General features: G+C 63.2%; 2 protein-coding genes across 3 annotated transcripts; one reads left to right on the top strand and one right to left on the bottom strand.

Moving 5' to 3' along the window:
• Positions 1-1406: 1406 nt before the first annotated feature.
• On the bottom strand, positions 1407-4176 carry IER2 (immediate early response 2). The gene has a single exon (XM_039514629.1). It carries the CDS (start codon positions 3869-3871, stop codon positions 3170-3172), a length of 702 nt encoding a protein of 233 aa, XP_039370563.1. The 5' UTR covers positions 3872-4176; the 3' UTR covers positions 1407-3169.
• Positions 4177-8278: 4102 nt separating this feature from the next.
• On the top strand, positions 8279-17713 carry STX10 (syntaxin 10). Of its 2 annotated transcripts, XM_039514628.1 has the most exons (8): positions 8279-8403; positions 9451-9620; positions 13259-13353; positions 13916-13978; positions 14504-14620; positions 15174-15280; positions 15679-15773; positions 16251-16458. In XM_039514628.1, the coding sequence occupies exons 1-8, from the start codon at positions 8369-8371 to the stop codon at positions 16325-16327; spliced, it is 759 nt and encodes a 252-aa protein (XP_039370562.1). In that variant the 5' UTR covers positions 8279-8368; the 3' UTR covers positions 16328-16458. The 2 variants fall into 2 exon arrangements, with proteins under 2 accessions (XP_039370562.1, XP_039370561.1); XM_039514627.1 differs by lacking the exon at positions 15679-15773 and having other exon boundaries at positions 16251-17713.
• The last annotated feature ends 2312 nt before the right edge of the window (positions 17714-20025 follow it).

The raw sequence follows: 20025 nt of genomic DNA, 5'->3' as shown, positions 1-20025 counted from the left end.
GCTCAAAGCACGTGGCGCTGGGGCATCCACACATCTAGGCAACTGATTGGAAATGCAGCCCAGCCTGGATGCCTGGGTTCTCTCCCCAGCTCCACCAGTGACCTGAGGCAAATCCCACCCCTACTCAGTGCCTCAGTTTCCCCTCCTTCTGCCACTTGTCTATGTGAGCGCTTGGGCACACGTTTGTACCGCTCCCCACACAACAGGGCTGCCGGAAATGGCTACAATAGAAACACCCAGACTTACCCATGGGCAGCTGCATCATGGAGCCGTCTGTACTAAACACCTTTGATTTTAACAGGGCTAGGAAGGTTAGAGGCTGGATCACAGAGAATTCCTGAGGCCAGATGCACCCCCAGCCCAGCTTTGACCACCACCGAGGAACTGATCCAGGCACCTGCAGCTGGGGCAAGCGGTTCCAGGGAGGGCCCAGGAGACAAAGTGCCGAGTCCTGGGCCCTGTAACGCTGGGAAAATAGAGGCCTGGCTCATTACCGGCCACCAGTGCTTTAAAGTCCAGGCATCCAGCACTGCCCCTCATTTGTGGTCCCGTCAGGGGGGAATCACCAGGACACAGGTTACACTTTCAGTGCCCAACCAGCAGCAATTGTAAACCCATCTCCCGGCTAGCAAGGGCATCGTGTCCCAATCCCCCACCACAGCTGCAGGACCCCCAAGTGCCCCCCCCCATTTCTATACAGCTTGATTATTTTGCAGGGGGATCATGGCTCCCATCTCACAGGGTTTGCACCTGCCTCCAGTGGATGTGCTGCTAACCCGCCTCTCTCGTGCTGTGCCAAGAAAAGATCCATTTTATCTCGCCTGATAATCCCCTTGCAGCCCAGCTCGCTAGGCTACTCCCTGTAAGTCCTGCCAGCTGTTTCCAGGGACACAGAACCAACCCCTCCCCCACCCTCAATAGTTTTAACTGCGCCCCCCCCAACCAACCCAGCTGGCCCGATTCCCATGTTTCTAAGTGAGTATTTCTAACCAGTGACACAGCTGCAGGTAGTAGGCCATTTAAACTTCTCCCACCACAACCCAAGGGCACTGTTACACAACTCGATATTTGGCACCCAGTGTAGGGTCACCCCACAGGCCAGGGGGGCAGAGAGGGGAGAGGCCAAGACTCAGGGGGAGGATGTTGGCTGGACCAATGGCATGAATCAGACTCCTTCCATGGGGGATCCTCTACTGCATCCAGCACCTGGGTCCTACTGGAATAAACAGGATTCACACCCAGCCTCAGTCGAGGGGTTAGGAGCCCATCTTGGTTTAGCTCAAGGCCTGAAATCAGTGGCTGCCTGGAACAGGCCAAACAAAAGCCTGCCACTAAATTTAGCCAGACCTTTAAAACAACACCCCCCGCCCCCATTTCTATGACAAATGCAGAGTGCAACAACTTCACCAGTTTCACAAATGGTTTTTATTTAACAAAAAAAATTAACACCACAGAGGAGGAAAGCCCAGTCCATGTCCCCCCCCCCAAGACAATAAAAAAATGGAACTACAGATATAAATTACAAGCATTCAGGACACATGGGTCACATTTAAGAAATGTCTCAACTGTTTAGGGGGGTTTCCTGTTTTTTTTAATCAATTCCCTAGTGTCCTCTGCGAGCAACTAGCAAATTCAGGAACCAAAGAATGATTTTTGTTCATGGGTCTAGGTAAAGCCATGACGACATTCACAAACACAGACTGATACGTCTCTCGAAGAGAACTCGAGGGGTATTTGATTTGAAACAAGACAGTGGCATGGGGAGGGGGTAAGTTCTCAGACCCACGAGCCATGACAACAGAAAGAGATGGCTGATTCTCAGAGTTTCACAGGGGGATTTGAACATGTAATAATTTTCCTTCGAAAATTCCAGGGTGACGGTGGGTGACCAGGATTTCTCCCCTTCTCAAACACGCTCAGCAATTCAGACCAAATGTAATAATCATATTTTACACTGAAACTGGTTAGTTCAAATACCTCAAAACTCTGAGTAAAAGAAACTTCCCTCCACCTCTCCCAAACTGAAGAGGAAATAAAAAACCCTCCGGAGTCTGACTTTTGTATTTTTTTTTTTTAAAGAACCAACAACTTTTATTTGATTTTGAAGAGCAGGCAGCAGAAGGCAGCCTCCTCTCAGTTCTCCTTTGGAGGGTTAAATGAGTCAGGCTGACACACACCCCACCCACACCCTGAAAAACCAGCTCCACACACACACAAATCTACGGGCGGTCTGAGCAGGAAATTCCCTGCTGCCCTTCTAGACGGGGTGTGATGCAATGACTGGTCATATGAGCGGTGTGTCATAACGGGCAGGCCTGGCTGGAAGTGGGGGAAAGTTTCCTTAATGAATCCTGGGTTGAGCTTTTCGTTGGTTAAAGAAAAAAGGCCTCTTGAAAACAAAACACACAAAAAACACCTGTCTGAAGAAGTGCCCCTGAGGAAAGCAAGCTAGTAAGTCGGGCACCCATCTTCCCCCATCACCCCACTTCTGCGGGTGCTGGAGAGCCAGGCGCAGGAGGGGAGGGCTAGAGCCTCCCTTTCTGGACTATTTCTCAGGACTGTTCGCTCTCTCTGACGCCCCTTCAGCCCGCATCTGGCCGCCAGGTCTGCCCCCCCCCCCCCCCCAGCAAACGTTCTGCCATCACAAGGACACAGAACACCACAGTTTCAAGTTACAAAAAAAACCCACACAACCCCCCCTGCAGTTTATGGGTTGTGGAATAGCACCAGTGGATCCCAGGTCCGGCCATAGCATTTCTCTGCACAAAAATAAACCATCTCTCGGCGAGGAGCGGGCAGGAAAAGCTCGGCCCGGCGTGCGAGTCTCTTCCCCATCCTGAAGTTGGGCCAAAGTCCGTCCCCCCCCCCCAAGCGGCGGCGTCTCTCGGTCCCCACGAGCCTTTGGCCTCGCCTCCCCCCTGGACCCAGCAGGGTGGGGAGGGGAAAGTCCGATCTTCCTTCCGCTGCCCTCTCAATCCAGCCCCGGCCTTCGCGTGTCTCTCTCCCGCCCCCGGGAGGCACGGCCGGCTCCCGCCCCCCCTCCGCCAGGGAGAGGGGGGCTGCGACCCCCGCCCTGCCCCATGGCTCCCGCCAGGAGCCGAGCGAGCCGCTGCGCGCCGCGGGGCAGGGCCCCCCGCCACGAGTCCCCCCGAGCGGCGGGGACGGGGATTTAAAAGGCCACCACGGCTCGGACCAGTATGCTGAGCACCCCGTCCCCGGGCCGGCAGCCCGGCGTGGGCTCGGGCCCCTTGGCGGGGCCGCCCCGCAGCATCCCGGAGAAGCGGGTCTGCAGGACTTTGGCCAGGCTGGGGAAGGGGCCGTCCTGTCCCTGGGGCTGCCGCTCGCCCTCCTCCTCCTCCGCCTCCAGCCGGGCCTTCTTGGTGGGCACCAGCCCGGCCTCGGCGGCCCCCGGCTTGTCCAAGCTGCTGCTCCGCCGTTTCCTGTTGGCTTTGCCCGGGGGTGGCAACGAGCCCCCCCGCGCCGGCCGCCTACCGGCCCCGGGCGCTGGAGTCGCCGGGGGCAAGTCCCCGCCGCTGTCCTGCGTCTCCATGGGCTCCGGATCGCCTGCGCCCGGGGCGTTTCCACGGTCCGCGGGGGCTGCCCGCTCCTCCGGCGCCAGGGGGCCGGGGCAGGCGGCGGGCTGCAGCGGGGTCTGGCCGGCGCCTTCCTCCCCCAGGCCGGGCTGCGGCCCCAGGCGCCCCTCCTCGTCCTCCTCCAGCTTGGCCGAGAGATAAACCTCCCGCGCGCTCCGCATGACCAGCGAGAGCTGCAGGCTCCGGTGCAGCCGCAGCCCGCCGCGCTGCAGGCGGGAGTTGTACATCTTCCACACCGACAGCGTCATGATGCGCTGGGCTTCCTTCTGCACCTCCATGCCCGGCGGGGGCGGGGGCTGCGGCCCGGCTCGCTCCTGCACGGATCGGGCTGTTTGCACGCGGCCGGGGCCCTTTGCACCGACCGGAGACTTGGGGGCGGGGAGGGGGGCTGCGCTCGGGTCTTCCCACCCCCGCGCCGCCTGCTGCTGCTGCTGCTCCGCCGCCTTTTGGGGCTGCGCCTTTGTTCCGCCGCCGCCGCCTCGGACCAGCCGCCCCGACTAAGCCCAGCCGCGCCCAGCTCCGCTGCTTTTATACCCCCGGTGATCTCAGCGCCCGGGCCGCCCCCGCCCACTCACTCAGCCGCATCCGGCCTGTGCAACGCGCCGCCACCCCCAGCGGCTAGTGGGGGGAGGGGAGGGAAGGACGGAAATGCCGAGGCGTGGGGGAGGGGAGGAGAAGGAAGCCGCCAGCCGCAGCAAAGCGGCTAAGGACCTGGAGGGGGGGGTCGATGCAAAAGGGACCCCCCGCCAGACCAGCCGCTTCGGCACAAGCAGCCAGACGCCCGGCAGTTTGTGCTTTATTATGCGCGTCCAACGTAGAGCTGGGGGCTTGTTTGCGCGCGCAGTGCAGCAGATGCTGCCGGGGCGGGTGTGAGTGCGAGGCGGTCTCTGGAGCCAACGCCAGCGGGCTGTGCAGGGCCAGCCGTGCAACTCTTGCACCAGGCCTGGGTGCGCGCGATGCATTGAATGCAGCGGATAATGCACGTGCACGCGCAATGCGATACATAAATGCAGCCACTGCACAGCGTGCAATAAAGCTCGCTGCACAATAACGTGAGCACACAAGCACAATCGCCGTTTTAAGTGCAAATGCAGCCTGTGAGTGTAACGTTTCTGTGTCGGAGCAAAAGCACCATCTCCGTTTAATGCGGTCTACCAAATAAATCTGTCTCCGCGTGCAATGCAGCAGACGCAGAACGCGTGTGAGGCTGCAATCTGTGCTAGATAAAACGCACCTTGTGTACATGGAGTGCAAACGCAAACTTCGCTTTCTGTGTGTCTGTGTGTGTGTGTGTATAAACAGCGCGATCTGTGTTTAAATCCACTGACTGGAGTTACTGCAACATCTGCGTGCTGGCTGCAAAATGCGTGCCCGTACAATGCAATCGCTGTGTCTCGTGTCATGCCAGTAAACACAGCGTACTACAGCAAACCCCAACTCTGAGCCAGAACTCGTAGTGAATGAAATCTTCCTCCGTTCGCTGAGAACGTGCGTGTGCCGGATGCAAACGAGCGGTGCAGTGCAGCCGCTATTCTCCTCTCCTAAGGTACTAATGTTCGCACCTGTATAGCACTCAAGCCACCCCAAAATCTCCTGCATGTGAACGAACGGCGCTGGCCACGCAATCGCTCTGTAGTATCATTTCAGGCTTCACCCCACCTAGATGAAGTTGAACGGGGCAGCGTGAGGCGTGCGGCCGGTTTGGTATCGCCGCTTCAGCTGGCTCCAGAAGGCCCCAGAAACCCTTCCAGGCAAAGCTGCTTTAAGCCCCTCCAGCGAGTGCAACAATTTCCCCAATTGTTTGGGGCGACGCCCTGGGGGGGGGGCGAGCTCCCAGGCAAACCTGCTTTTCCTCTTTTTATGAGGGTCACAATCTCAGCGCTGCAAAGAGGCCAAAATTACCCGCCCGCATCTGTGGCACTGCCGGGGGGTCGGTGCTGGGGGGCACGAATGAGGAGGGGGGGTCAAGCCCCTCCCCCCGCTCTGCCACCTGCCCGCAGGCCCCAGCAGAAACTCGCCCAGCACCGGCCCCTTCCCCCCCGCGGGCTCTTTAAGAGGAAGGAAGAGGAGGCGGAGGCCCCGCCCCACGCTTGAGGTCACCCCAGCCTGCCCCGGTTACCGTTTCCATGACTATCTCAGGGGCCCATGACGACAGGGGGCGGGATCCGAACGTGGCGCGCACCAACGTTCCAAAAAGGGGCTACGTTTGCGGCCGCCTCGCTTCCTCTTTCCGTATAAGGGCAGAGGCTGGAAGGCCCCGTTGTGGCCTATGGGGAGCGTCCTTCCGGGATCCTACCGGGAAAAACCCATCGGCTCGCGCTGCAGATCCCTCCCCCGCAGCCCACCTGTGTGCACAGCACGTGGGACTGCACCCATCCCCCCAGCCTGGCGCCCCCACCCACTCGCCACCTGCCTGTCACCCCCTAATCTCCCCCCAGCTCCCCCACCTGCCTATCACTCCCCAATACCCCCCAGCCCCTCACTACCTGCCTTGTCACCCCCAATCTCCCCCCAGCCATCCACCACCTGCCTGTCACCCCCACAGCCCTCCCCAATCTCCCCCCAGCCACTCACCACCTGCCTGTCACCCCCAGTCTCCCCAGCTCCTGGCCACCTGCCTGTCACCCCTAATCTCCCCAGCTCCCCACCTGCCTGTCACTCCCCAATACCCCCCAGCCACTCACTACCAGCCTGTCACCCCAATCTCCCCAGCCATCCACCACCTGCCTGTCACCCCACAGCCCTTCCCAATCTCCCCAGCCACTCACCACCTGCCTGTCACCCCCAGCCCCTCACCACCTGCCTGTCACTCCCCAATCTCCCCCAGCTCCCCACCTGCCTGTCACTCCCCAATACCCCCAGCCCCTCATCACCTGCCTGTGACCCCAATTCCCAGCCACCCACCACCTGCCTGTCACCCCACAGCCCTCCCCAATCTCCCCAGCCACTCACTACCTGCCTGTCACCCCCAATCTCCCCCCAGCCATCCACCACCTGCCTGCCACCTCCACAGCCCTCCCCAATCTCCCCAGCCACTCACTACCTGCCTGTCACCCCAATCTCCCCCAGCCATCCACCACCTGCCTGCCACCTCCACAGCCCCCATCTCCCCCAGGCACCCACCACCTGTCTGTCACCCCCACAGCCTCTTACAATCTCCCCCAGGCAGCCACCACCTGCCTGTCACCCCCACAGCACCCTGCAATCACCCCCCATTTCCCCCAGCCACCCACCACTTGCCTGTCACCCCCAGTCTCCCCAGCCACCACCTATCACCCCAACAGCCCAACTACATGACACAACCCCACAATCTGACTACACACAGCCAATCTCCCCCACCACAACTCCCTCCGTAATGACTACACAACCCATCTCCCCCACCCACACACAACCTGCCTATCACCCCCACCCACACATAACTCCCAACACATCCCATCTACACAACACATCCACCCACAATATCCCCCACACAATCCAACTAGATGACACAACCTCACTACACACATCCGGGCAGAGTCTGATTGTACACAGCCTACTTCTCTCACCGACTCAAAACTCCCCCACATTATCTGACTACTCATAATCTGCCTCCACACACACCCCACAACCTCCCTCTACACATATCAGACAACTCTCCCCCAACTCGACTAAATACAACCTGACTACACACGTCCCCTCATAATCAGATTGTACACAACCTATCTGTAAACACCTGACACACACTGCCTGTTCCCACACACACAATCTGACTACACTCATACCCTACAACTCTATCCACAATCTGACTACAACCACACCCAGCCTGAGTGGACACAATCTACCTGTACACAGCTCAAACACACATACAACCTGCCTGCATGCCACACAACTCCCTCACACAATCTGACAACATGCAACCCCCCCCCCCGCCCCACAGACCCTGCCCACACACCCAGCACACAACCCTCACATTATCCTCCACAACCTGACCATCAACTAATCTCACATACAACTTCAGATGTACACAACCCCCGTCTCCCCCGATGGCTACACCCCCCCACTCGATGCACCCCCCCCCCCGCTGGCCTCAATAGCTCAGTGTCACCCCTCACAAGGCCTCCTAGCAGCATGGTCCCATGGAGTCAGCTGCCAGGAGTCATGAGAAATCCCCTGCGGCAGGGAGGGGACAACCAGTAACCCCACAGCAGGGACTTGTCATACTGGCTGGACTGGAATTCAATACCCATGAGGAGGAGCAGCTGGGAGTGGAGTCTAGGGGCTAGAGTTGGCGGGGGGGCTGGGAGTCCGGACACCCGGGTTCTGTTCTCTGCTCTGGGAGGAGAGTGGGGTCGGGGTGTGTGTGTCAGGACTCCTGGGTTCTAGCCCTAGTTTGGGGGAAGGGGATAGGAATAGGGGGAGGGCTGAAGTCAGGACTCCTGGCTTCTATTCCCAGTTTCGGGACGGGGGCGGGATCTGGCGGTGGGGGATGGGAGAATCCGGACTCCTGGGTTCCCCGTCTCCGCTCCTTGGCTCAGTGTGGAGCAGGTCAGGGCCGGGAATTCGGGGTCAGCTCAGCCTTGTCCCCCCCGATTTCCTCCATGGAGGGTTGTGAATGGGCGGAGCCCCGCCCCCCGCAGCTGCCGCCTGCCCGGCTGGATCCGCCCCCCCAGTCCGGGCAAGGCCGCCCCGCCCCCAGCAAAGGCGGCGGCCGGAGTTTCGGCGGGGCCGGGCCAGCGCCGGTCACATGGCGGGGAGCGGCGGCGGCAGCCGGCGGAGCGGGGGGCCGGGGCGGCAGCATGGCCCTGGAGGACCCGTTCTCCGCCGTGCGGGGGTGAGTCGGCCGCGGCCCGCGCAGAATCGCCCCCCCTTAAAATGGGGCTGAAAATAGCACCGGGACCCTGTGCAGAGAACCCCGCTGGGGAGCCTGCCCCCCCCTTGAGAGGCCCCGCCCCTGGAGAAACCCTCCCTTCCGCCCCCTGTCCCTGGAGTGCCCCCTTCCACCACTGGAGAAACCCCCGCCCTGGACCACCCCCTTCCGCCCCTGGAGAAACCCCGCTTCCGCCCCGCCCTGGAGAAACCCCCTTCCACCCCTGTCCCTGGAGCACCCACCCTTCCACCCCTGGAGAACGCCCCCGCCCTGGAGCACCCACCCTTCCACCCCTGGCGACACCCCCCCGCTCCCGCCCGCCCCCGCCCCTGGAGAAACCCTCCCTTCCGCCCCCCTGTCCCTGGAGTGCCCCCCCTTCGACCCCTGGAGAAACCCCCCCGCCCCTGGACCACCCCCTTCCGCCCCTGGAGAAACCCCCGCTTCCGTCCCCGCCCCTGGAGAAACCCTCCCTTCCGCCCCCGCCCTGGACCATCCCCCTTCCGCCCCTGGAGGAACCCCCTCCTTACACCCCCGGAAGAAGAGACTTCTCCCTTCCCCCCTCCCCCTTGGAGGAACAGCCCCCCTCTGCTGCGGGGAGATCCCTTCCCATCCTCCTCTGGGGTGAGGGCTGGGGGCTGTTCCTACCGGATTTCCTTGCTAGGGAGACCAGACAGCAAGTGTGAAAAATTGGGACGGGCGTCGGGGATAATAGGAGCCTAGATAAGAAAAAGACCCCAAAATCGGGACTGTCCCTATAAAATTGTAGAAGCAGCAAAGAATCCTGTGGCACCTTCTAGACTAACAGACGTTTTGCAGCATGAGCTTTCGTGGGTGAATACCCACTTCAATGATGCAAGCCAGATGTCCCTATAAAATCACCTCGTGCTGCGATGCAGCCACCTCTGGGGTGGGTGGGTAGGTGGAGGGCTGAAGAGCAGCCAGACAGGGTTTGGCAGCACAGTGCCGTCTCCCTGGGGGTCTCCTCACCCCCCCTTGCTCTTTGCCCCCCAGGGAGGTGCAGAAGGCTGTGAACACGGCCCGGGGGCTGTACGAGCGCTGGTGTGAGCTGCTGCAGGAGACTCATGTCGTCAGCACGGAGGAGTTCGACTGGACCACGAACGAGCTGCGCAACAGCCTGCGGAGCATCGAGTGGGACCTGGAGGATCTGGAGGAGACCATTGATATCCTTCTGGGGCCGGGTTCCCCTGCGGGAGCCCCCCGTGCCAGGCCTCTGCCCCGCTCCCTGCGGCGCCCCCTGCTGGGAGTAGCCAGGAGACCCACCCCCAGTGCCTGGCCTCTGCCCCGCTCTCCACAGCGCCCCCTGCTGGGAGTAGCCAGGAGACCCCCTGTGCCAGGCCTCTACCCCGCTCCCTGCGGCGCCCCCTGCTGGGAGTAGCCAGGAGACCCCCCCAGTGCCTGGCCTCTGCCCCGCTCCCTGCGGCGCCCCCTGCTGGGAGTAGCCAGGAGACCCCCTGTGCCAGGCCTCTGCCCCGCTCCCCACGGCGCCCCCTGCTGGGAGTAGCCAGGAGACCCCCCGTGCCAGGCCTCTGCCCCGCTCCCCACGGCGCCCCCTGCTGGGAGTAGCCAGGAGACCCCCCGTGCCAGGCCTCTGCCCCGCTCCCCACAGCGCCCCCTGCTGGGAGTAGCCAGGAGACCCACTCCCAGTGCCAGGCCTCTGCCCCGCTCCCCACGGTGCCCCCTGCTGGGAGTAGCCAGGAGACCCACCCCCAGTGCCAGGCCTCTGCCCCGCTCCCCACAGCGCCCCCTGCTGGGAGTAGCCAGGAGACCCCCCCCCAGTGCCCGGCCACGGCCCCGCTCCCCACGGGGCCCCCTGCTGGGAGTAGCCAGGAGCCCCACCCCAGTGCCTGGCCTCTGCCCGCTCCCCACGGTGCCCCCTGCTGGGAGTAGCCAGGAGACCCCCCCTGCCAGGCCTCTGCCCCGCTCTCCACGGTGCCCCCTGCTGGGAGTAGCCAGGAGACCCCCCGTGCCAGGCCTCTGCCCCGCTCTCCACGGTGCCCCCTGCTGGGAGTAGCCAGGAGACCCCCCGTGCCAGGCCTCTGCCCCGCTCCCCACGGTGCCCCCTGCTGGGAGTAGCCAGGAGACCCACCCCCCGTGCCTGGCCTCTGCCCCGCTCCCTGCGGCGCCCCCTGCTGGGAGTAGACAGGAGACCCACTCCCAGTGCCAGGCCTCTGCCCCGCTCCCTGCGGCGCCCCCTGCTGGGAGTAGCCAGGAGACCCCCCATGCCAGGCCTCTGCCCCGCTCCCCCCTGTGGCCCCTGCTGGGAGTAGCCAGGAGACCCCCCCAGTGCCAGGCCTCTGCCCCGCTCCCCGCGGTGCCCCCTGCTGGGAGTAGCCAGGAGACCCCCAGTGCCTGGCCTCTGCCCCGCTCCCCACAGCGCCCCCTGCTGGGAGTAGCCAGGAGACCCCCCCGTGCCAGGCCTCTGCCCCGCTCCCCGCGGCGCCCCCTGCTGGGAGTAGCCAGGAGACCCCCCATGCCAGGCCTCTGCCCCGCTCCCTGCGGCGCCCCCTGCTGGGAGTAGCCAGGAGACCCACCCCCAGTGCCAGGCCTCTGCCCCGCTCCCCGCGGTGCCCCCTGCTGGGAGTAGCCAGGAGACCCACCCCCAGTGCCAGGCCTCTGCCCCGCTCCCCACGGTGCCCCCTGCTGGGAGTAGCCAGGAGACCCACCCCCCGTGCCAGGCCTCTGCCCCGCTCCCCACGGTGCCCCCTGCTGGGAGTAGCCAGGAGACCCCCCGTGCCAGGCCTCTGCCCCGCTCCCCACGGCGCCCCCTGCTGGGAGTAGCCAGGAGACCCCCCGTGCCAGGCCTCTGCCCCGCTCCCGCCGGCGCCCCCCGCTGGGAGTAGCCAGGAGACCCACCCCAGTGCCAGGCCTCTGCCCGCTCCCGCGGTGCCCCCCGCTGTGAGTAGCCAGGAGACCCACCCCCAGTGCCAGGCCTCTGCCCCGCTCCCCCCGGTGCCCCCTGCTGGGAGTAGCCAGGAGACCCCCCATGCCAGGCCTCTGCCCCGCTCTCCACGGTGCCCCCTGCTGGGAGTAGCCAGGAGACCCCCCGTGCCAGGCCTCTGCCCCGCTCCCCACAGCGCCCCCTGCTGGGAGTAGCCAGGAGACCCCATGCCAGGCCTCTGCCCCGCTCCCAGCGGCGCCCCCTGCTGGGAGTAGCCAGGAGACCCCCCGTGCCAGGCCTCTGCCCCGCTCCCCACGGTGCCCCCTGCTGGGAGTAGCCAGGAGACCCACTCCCAGTGCCAGGCCTCTGCCCCGCTCCCCACGGTGCCCCCTGCTGGGAGTAGCCAGGAGATCCCCGTGCCAGGCCTCTGCCCCGCTCCCCACGGTGCCCCCTGCTGGGAGTAGCCAGGAGACCCCCCGTGCCAGGCCTCTGCCCCGCTCTCCACGGAGCCCCCTGCTGGGAGTAGCCAGGAGACCCCTGTGCCAGGCCTCTACCCCGCTCCCAGCGGCGCCCCCTGCTGGGAGTAGCCAGGAGACCCCCGTGCCAGGCCTCTGCCCCGCTCCCCACGGCGCCCCCTGCTGGGAGTAGCCAGGAGACCCACCCCCAGTGCCAGGCCTCTGCCCCGCTCTCCACGGTGCCCCCTGCTGGGAGTAGCCAGGAGACCCACTCCCAGTGCCAGGCCTCTGCCCCGCTCCCCACGGCGCCCCCTGCTGGGAGTAGCCAGGAGACCCCCCCGTGCCAGGCCTCTGCCCCGCTCCCCACGGCGCCCCCTGCTGGGAGTAGCCAGGAGACCCACCCCCCGTGCCAGGCCTCTGCCCCGCTCCCCACGGCGCCCCCTGCTGGGAGTAGCCAGGAGACCCCCCGTGCCAGGCCTCTGCCCCGCTCCCCACGGCGCCCCCTGCTGGGAGTAGCCATGAGACCCCCCCAGTGCCTGGCCTCTGCTCCGCTCTCCACGGCGCCCCCTGCTGGGAGTAGCCAGGAGACCCACCCCCAGTGCCTGGCCTCTGCCCCGCTCTCCACGGCATCCCCTGCTGGGTGAGTCCAGGAGCTCCCCCACCCACGACGCCCCTTACTGGGAGTAGCTGGGAGCCCCCTCCCAGTGCCAGGCCTCTGCCCCGCCCCCTGCGGCGCCCCCTGCTGGGAGTTGCCAGGAGCCCCTCCCCCCCCCGCCAGGCCTCTGCCCCGCTCCCCACGGCGCCCCCTGCTGGGAGTAGCCAGGAGACCCCCTCCCAGTGCCTGGCCTCTGCCCCGCTCTCCACGGTGCCCCCTGCTGGGAGTAGCCAGGAGACCCACTCCCAGTGCCTGGCCTCTGCCCTGCTCCCCACGGTGCCCCCTGCTGGGAGTAGCCAGGAGACCCCCCAGTGCCAGGCCTCTGCCCCGCTCTCCACGGCATCCCCTGCTGGGTGAGTCCAGGAGCTCCCCCACCCACGACACCCCTTACTGGGAGTAGCTGGGAGCCCCCTCCCAGTGCCAGGCCTCTGCCCCGCTCCCTGCGGCGCCCCCTGCTGGGAGTAGCCAGGAGACCCCCCAGTGCCAGGCCTCTGCCCCACTCCCCACGGCACCCCCTGCTGGGAGTAGCCAGGAGCCCCATCCCGTGCCAGGCCTCTGCCCTGCTCCCCACGGCGCCCCCTGCTGGGAGTAGCCAGGAGACCCCCTAGTGCCAGGCCTCTGCCCTGCTCCCCACAGCGCCCCCTGCTGGGAGAGTCCATGGGAATGAAGGGAAACCCAGAGAGCTGTTCGGTGCCTATGGGCTGGCTGGGGCCTCGTCCACCCCACCCACTCTCCCCCGTCCTGTGCTCCCCACTCCCGTGCCCGGACTCTGTCCGTGCCCTGCGCGCTGGGTCCTTAGCTCGGGCGCACGCATTGTGGAGTCGAACCCTCGCAAGTTCAGGATCGAAGCCAGCGAGCTGACAGAGAGACGGGCCTTCGTGAGGCAGATGCGGGACTCTGTCAAGGTGGGGAACCCCTGCCCCTAATGCATCAGGACCCCGGGGCTTGTGTGTGTCTCTGTCTGAGGCACAGGGCCGCCCCCTGCTGGAGGAATCTGGAAACTCGGACCTCCTCTGAGTGTGTGGGGTTGTGCTGCCCTCTAGTGGGGCACAACAGCTAGTGCAGCGGAGGGACCCCAATAGCTCAGGGAGGAGGAGAAACTGAGTCAGGGATCATGGTTTCCAGCAGGTAGTTTTGAAACTCTGTGTGTGTATTGGACAGAGCAAGGGGCTGGGAGCCAGGACCCCTGGGTTCTATCCCCAGCTCTGGGAGGGGAGTGGGGTCTAGTGGTTAAGGCAAGGGAAGTCCAGGTCACCTGGGTTCTGTTCCTGGCCTTTCCGGCTTACCATGGGGCAGTCCCTTCCCTTCCCCCTGCTCCCATTTCTGTCTGTGAAGCCGACGGGGAGGGGGACCCCCACGGAAGTGCCCCGGGCTGCTGCTCTCACAAGCCCCCCTCTCTCCCGGCAACAAGCCCCTCTGGCTTCAGACCAATCTCGTTTTTAACCCCTTCCCTCCCCTCCATGGCAGGAGATGCGGGATCACATATCCAGCCCGTCAGCCCTGGCCTTCGCCGAGCGGAAAAACAGAGAGGTACCTGGTCCAGTCCTCCCTGAGCAGCAATGGGAGGCGGGGGCGGGGAGCACCGCCCAGGCCCCACAGAAAGCCCTATAGCCCATCTCGTGCCCTGGTACGCCGTCCTCTCTGTCCCGCAGCCGCTGATGGGGGAGGCTGGAGTGGCAGCCCCTGGCAGCTGGGATGCTCCATCCAGGGACATAGCTGCCCATGCCTCCAGGGCACTCTGCAAGGTGCCTGATCTCTCCCCCGGGGGTGGGGGGCTGGTCCCCATGGTGCGTTTGGCCCCCGCCCCTCTGGTAATGAGGGCCTTGCTGTGTAGGGGATGGGCTGACAGCAGGGGGAGGAGGCGAATATGGAGTCTGTGTTGCCATCCTCCAGATCGGAGGCGGTGCCCCCTAGAAGAGAAGGGGCCTGTGTCCCATTCCCCACCCCCCTGAGCCAGCCAGTCCCCATCACCCCCCTCATCCCGAGGCACTTGCTACCCCCAGCGGTCAGTTGCCTGGATGGGTCCCCAGTCAGGGCTCTGCTCTCTCCCTGCAGATGCTGATTGGCGGTGGGGCCAGCCAGAAGCCCCCCCCGGAGCGGTACGGGCAGCTGCGGGAGGAGCTGGTGTCAGCCAATTCCCGCTATATTGAGGAGCAGCAATTGCATCAGCAGGTGGGGAGCTGTCAGGGGCCACAGGCAGGGGCTGGGGGGCTACGAGGGGACGGATACGCCCTGCTGCCTCCCTAGTCACCCAGACCAGGAGGGACACAGTGTCTTCCCTCCCAGATCCCTGCCCTCTGGAGCAGACCCCGGCCCGTCTCCAGCAGTGGCTGGCACCGGCTGCTCCAGAGTAGGATTCCTCCCTTTACCCCTGTAGTGATCAGCTCAGGGTGGGGGGAATCGGGGGCTGTGGCCTGACATCCATCCACCCCATCCGAGAGCTGGATCTAAAGTTACCCAAGCTGCCACCCTCGTGCCCTGTGTGTTGGACCCCCTGCAGCAGGGAGTTCCACAGCCCCACAACCTGGGGATTAACCCTGTGGGCTGGCGGTTGCAAACTTTGAGGGGGTGGGGGCAGCAATTCCTCCCTCCCACCATCCCAGTTCCTGTCCCCCACCACCGTTCTGGTGCCGATCCAATCGCCCCCCTCCCCCGTAACGGGACCCTGTCGCGCATCCCCCTGGCAACGACTCACTGGGCTTTTCCTGCCTCCCTTCCCCGGCAGCTGATCGTAGAGCAGCAGGACGAGCAGCTGGAGCTGGTGTCGGGCAGCATCCGGGTCTTGAAGCACATGTCGGGCCGGGTTGGGGACGAGCTGGACGAGCAGAGCTTGTGAGTGGGGTGGGGTGTGGGGAGACCTGCTCACGGGCTTGGGAATGGGACATGAGGCCTTTCCCCACTAGGGGGCACCAGCCCCAGATCTGAAAATCCCTCCCATCTGGCCCCACATGTGAGGTGAGTTTGGCGGGTCTCAGCCCAGTTCTTAGAGGCATGACAGGTGCCCGGAGGAGAAGCCCCACCAACCTGGGGGCGGTGGAGGGAGGGAATGGGACAGGCCCCCTCCTGACACCTTGGCAGGGGACTGAAAGCGGCAGTGACTGGATCCCCGACACGGGGAGCCGGGCAGGCATGTTAGTGGGGGTGGGGGGTGTTTCCATGTCTCCTGGCTTGACTGCAGCCCCCCTGGGTGGGGGCTGCACCCTGATGACAGCTTGAGCCTGGCTTGGCAGGATGCTGGAGGAGTTCGGCCAGGAGATGGATCACACCCAGTCCCGCATGGACGGCGTGCTGAAGAAGATGGCCAAGGTCTCCCACATGACCAGCGGTGAGGAAGGCGCCGGGCAGGGGGAGATTTTTCAAAGCACCCAGGAGACTTCAAACCCTGAGTCCCCTTCCTGTCTCTGGGAAGGAAGTGATGTTCAGTGGTTAGAGCAGGGAGGGGCCGGGAGTCAGGACTCCTGGCTTCTATCCCCAGCTTTGGGAGGGAAGTGGAGTCTAGTGGTTAGTCGAGGGCAGCGAGTCGGGACTCCTGGTTTCTATTCATGCCCCTGTGTGACTTTTGGGGCAAGTCCCTTCCCCTGCCTCAGTTTCCCTTCCGTAAAACGGGGCGGGGGGGGGTAGTGATCTTTACTCCTGGGATGTGTGTGCATGTGGGAGGGAGGTTTCTTTAATGCACCCCAGGCAGCCTAGAGGTCCCTAGTGTCAGTGCTTAAGCCAACCCCTGCCCCCCAATCTCAGAATCGTCCCTGCCACCCCACCCCCCACACTCACTGCATCTCCCCTTGTGCTTTCTCCTCCCCAGACCGGCGCCAGTGGTGTGTGATCGGCATTCTGCTTGTTCTTCTCATCGTGGTGCTTATCCTCTTCTTCACTCTGTAATCGGCTGGCCAGGACTGCGGGCGGGGGGCACCACTCTCCTGACCAGCCCCCCCCTCCCCCTCCACGCACATGCCTCCATCATTGCTTGGCGAGCAGCCCAGGAGCTGCCCTGCTGGAGCACAGCCCAAAACGGTGCCTTTCTCTGACCTTTGGGGCTGGCACCTATGGTAAAGAAAAGGCACCTCCAGGTACCAGGGGAGATTCCTGCTGGGAATCTGGTTCAGGTGTTTCTCTCCTCCCCCCCAGCCTTTGCTTCCACATCAGGGGCTTGCAGTCAGGTACAGGGCTGGGGGTGTTGTCAGCCTGTAGGGGGCAGTAGCAATGTGCTGGAATGGGGGGCACTTCTGATCTCTCCCCAGATTTGGGAGGGAAGGGAAGCCAGTTCATTGGTACCTCCATCCCCCTTCTGCAAAGCCAGGAGCGGGAAGGAGAAGCAGCTTGCCCGTTCCAGGACGGGATGGGGCAGCACAGCCTGTGCCACCAGGGGGCGCTGTCTTATCACACCAGCTGCCTGTTGCAGGTAGACCGATTCTTACTAGCATGGGGTGCAAACTCAGCTGTTAATACCCTCCCATGCTGGGCTGGCGCACGGGGTGCTCTGTGGGTTCAGGGATGGTGACAGCTGCTTTTTAGGGCTCCCCTGCCTTAAAGCCCAGCTGCGCTTTGCCTGGCCTGCCCTGGCTCCTCGCCCCTCCCTGGCGGGGCCGTCGCTCGTTTTTTGTACGAAAAGCCAAAATAATTCCTCAGGCGGGTTTTCAGTTAAAGAAATGGGGGGTCGCGTTGTTGGATTTTTGCTGCCTTAGGGGGGAGGAAGAGGACCTGATGGTCGGTTTGTTGTTAATTATTTGTATTATGGTAGAGTTGAGGCCCCCATGGTGCTAGGTGCTGTACAAACAGAACCGGGATGGACCCTGCTGGTGCCTCTGCCACAAGGAGAGACTGCAGTGCATGCTGGGAGATATAGTCTGGCCAAGGAGCAGGGCCCATGGGGGAAATAGGGGCATGAGACACTCCTTTCTACAATTCCCATGATGCACTATGGCAGCTGAGAGGGAGTGCAGTGCATCATGGGAGATGTAGTCTGGGCAGGGAGCTTGGCCCACAGAGGAAAATGGGGGTGGGAGGGGCTCCCGGCTGCAACTCCCAGGTTGCAGCCCAGTGGCTCTGCTCCAGGGAGTGAGCACAGTGTGTTCTGGGAGATGTAGTCCAGCCGGGGAGCAGGGCCTGTGGGAGGAAGTAGAGGCACAAAGGACGTCCAACGACAGCTCCCATGTGACATGGTCCCAGAGTCTCGTGGCCTCGCCGGAACCTGAATTTCTAATTTAAAAAAAAAATCAAATTAATATTTTTTTAAAAAACCTTTAAACAATAAAGCAGCAAAACTGAGGACTCGAGCCCAATGTTTTGTCCCTTTCAAGGCGCCTGGTTTTTGTCAGTGGCTCCGTGCGCTGAGACGGGGCCGCCCTTGGGAGCTTTTAATGCTCCGTCCCCGGGGATCTTCGCCGTGCTCTGAAAATCCCCAGCACATGGGACTCACCCATCCCTCCGCGGGGTGGGGTGACCAGACAGCACGTGTGAAAAATCGGGACGGGGTGGGGGGTAATAGGAACCTCTATAAGAGAGAGACCCAAAAATTGGGACTGTCCCTATAAAATCAGGACATCTGGTCACCCTCCTGCTGGGGTCAGTGGGGCCAGATCCCCAGCTGGTGTAAAGCAGTGTTGTCCCATTGGGCTCAATGAGACTGCCCTGATTTACACCTGCTGAGGCTGTGACAGCCGCAGTTGTGCATCAAAATCCGTGGTGTGGCTCTGCAGCGGGCGTTAATCCAAGTGCCTCCTTGGCTGTTACACCAGCTGGGAATCTGGCCCCTGGCCTGTCTGCCTTCCCAAGCGCTGCCTGGAACCGGGCCGGGCCCTGAGAACGCAGCAATCCCGCAGGCAGCGCCAGCCCAGAAGACGGCAGCTCCTCTCGGGGGCTGGGTTCGGTCCCTAAGGGGCAGATCCCAGGCACAAGGCGTGTCTGGACACGGGCCCAGCGCTTGGAATTGTGGTAACCTGCAGGGTTCTGGGGGTCTCCCGGGGGATGTGCCCCTGCCCCCAGCCGCGCTCTTCTCCGCAGGCAGGAACGGGGCCCAGCTGACAGAAGCAGAAATGCAAATGGGGTTGGGGTTGGCATTGGAGCCACTGAATGAATAGAGACAGCTGCTACCGAGGCCTGGGTGCCTGCCCCTGCCCCCTGTTATAAAGGCGGGATGAGTTTACGTGACTCTTGGCAGCTGGGGGCGGGGGGCTGCTTTTAAGCCACAGGGGTCAACTTCTCATGGTGCTACAGCTGGGGGGGACAGGCTCAGGTGCTGCAATGAACAGGCACATGGGAGAGGCCCAGCAGGGGGCTCTCCCTGCTCTGTCGCCCCCTGCAGGCTGCAAAGGGAGCTACAATGGGCCTCTCCCGAGAGTTTCTATCTGGTGCGTGACTAGCCAGAGGCGGCCGTGTAGACGGGCACTGCGCTGCGGCAGAGGGGCAGGGGGTGATGCCTAGACACCCCTGCAAGGATCTCTGCCTCTGCTGGGTTGGGGCGATGGAGTGTACAGACCCCACACTGGGCAACACGGGATTAAGGGATTATTTTGGGCCCCATCTCAAAACACCTGCAGCAAATGCGCCATCTGCTGGAGGGATTAAAAGGCAGGGAATTAGCTCGTGTGGGTGGCAGAGCAGGAGGGGAGCAGAGCAGCGGGAAGCGTAAAGGCTCTGACCCACCAGAGAGGGAAGGATCCCATGGCCCTTGGTACCTCCCCCCACCCCTTACTTATTGGGGTTTGGATTTCCTCACCAGGGGAAAGCCTTGGACTCAGCTGACTTTGTGGGGGGGGATGAGAGGAAGAGGCCCAGGGAGAAAAGCCTTAAGCAGCCTTGGTTGCCAGCCCACGGGTAGCCCAAAGGGCCCTGGGTGGGAGCCTGGTGGAGTGGGTGGGCCCGGGCTCCCCTCCCCACAACCCCCTTGGCAGGCAGCTGGCGGCTGTGACCACTAGGCCCCGCTCCCCAACCAGACCCCGAGTGAGGCTTATTGCAGTTGGATGGCACCTGCTCCCACCTGGGAAGGGAGGGGCTGAGAAATCAGCCCCCACCCCTGCCCCAAAGCCAGGTGCTGCTTTTCCTGGGGTATCTGAGAAGCTAAAGAAATCTTTGAGAACAATGTGGGGGGGGTTATATTATCTCGTCACCACTCTCTGCATCACACCACGTGTTGCAGCATTTTAAAATTCCAGTGGAAATGGGGGTGGGGGAGAGCATTGGGGAAAATTCAGGGCCTGAGCCAGAGTTGATGAGTCTCCCTGAAATGATCTGTAGTCTGCTAGAGGCTCCAGCTGAGTGGGTGGGTCTTGTCCTGCCAGGTGCTGCTGCCCCCCCCAGCTGAGATCAGGGCCCTCGTCCCGCCAGGCGCTGCCACACACCCCCCTAGCTGAGACCAGGGCCCCTGACTCACCAGGTGCTGCCCAGACCCCCCGTTGAGATCAGGGCCCACGTCACCCCAGACACTGTGCAGACCTGGACAGAGGGTTGCTGGGCTCTGCTGTCAATCTGGAGTCACTCTGGAGTCACTCCCTTACAGCCAGGGGCTGGGTGTGGTGCGCACACGATCCCGGCCGTGCTTATCGATCTCGGCTGTCAGTGCCCCAGGACCCAGCTGGGAC

The sequence above is a fragment of the Mauremys reevesii genome, linkage group 25 (genome assembly GCF_016161935.1).
Source record: "Mauremys reevesii isolate NIE-2019 linkage group 25, ASM1616193v1, whole genome shotgun sequence".
Classification (NCBI taxonomy): domain Eukaryota; kingdom Metazoa; phylum Chordata; order Testudines; family Geoemydidae; genus Mauremys; species Mauremys reevesii.
The sequence above is the reverse complement of the archived record's forward strand: the minus strand, read 5'-3'. Positions and strand labels throughout refer to the sequence as shown.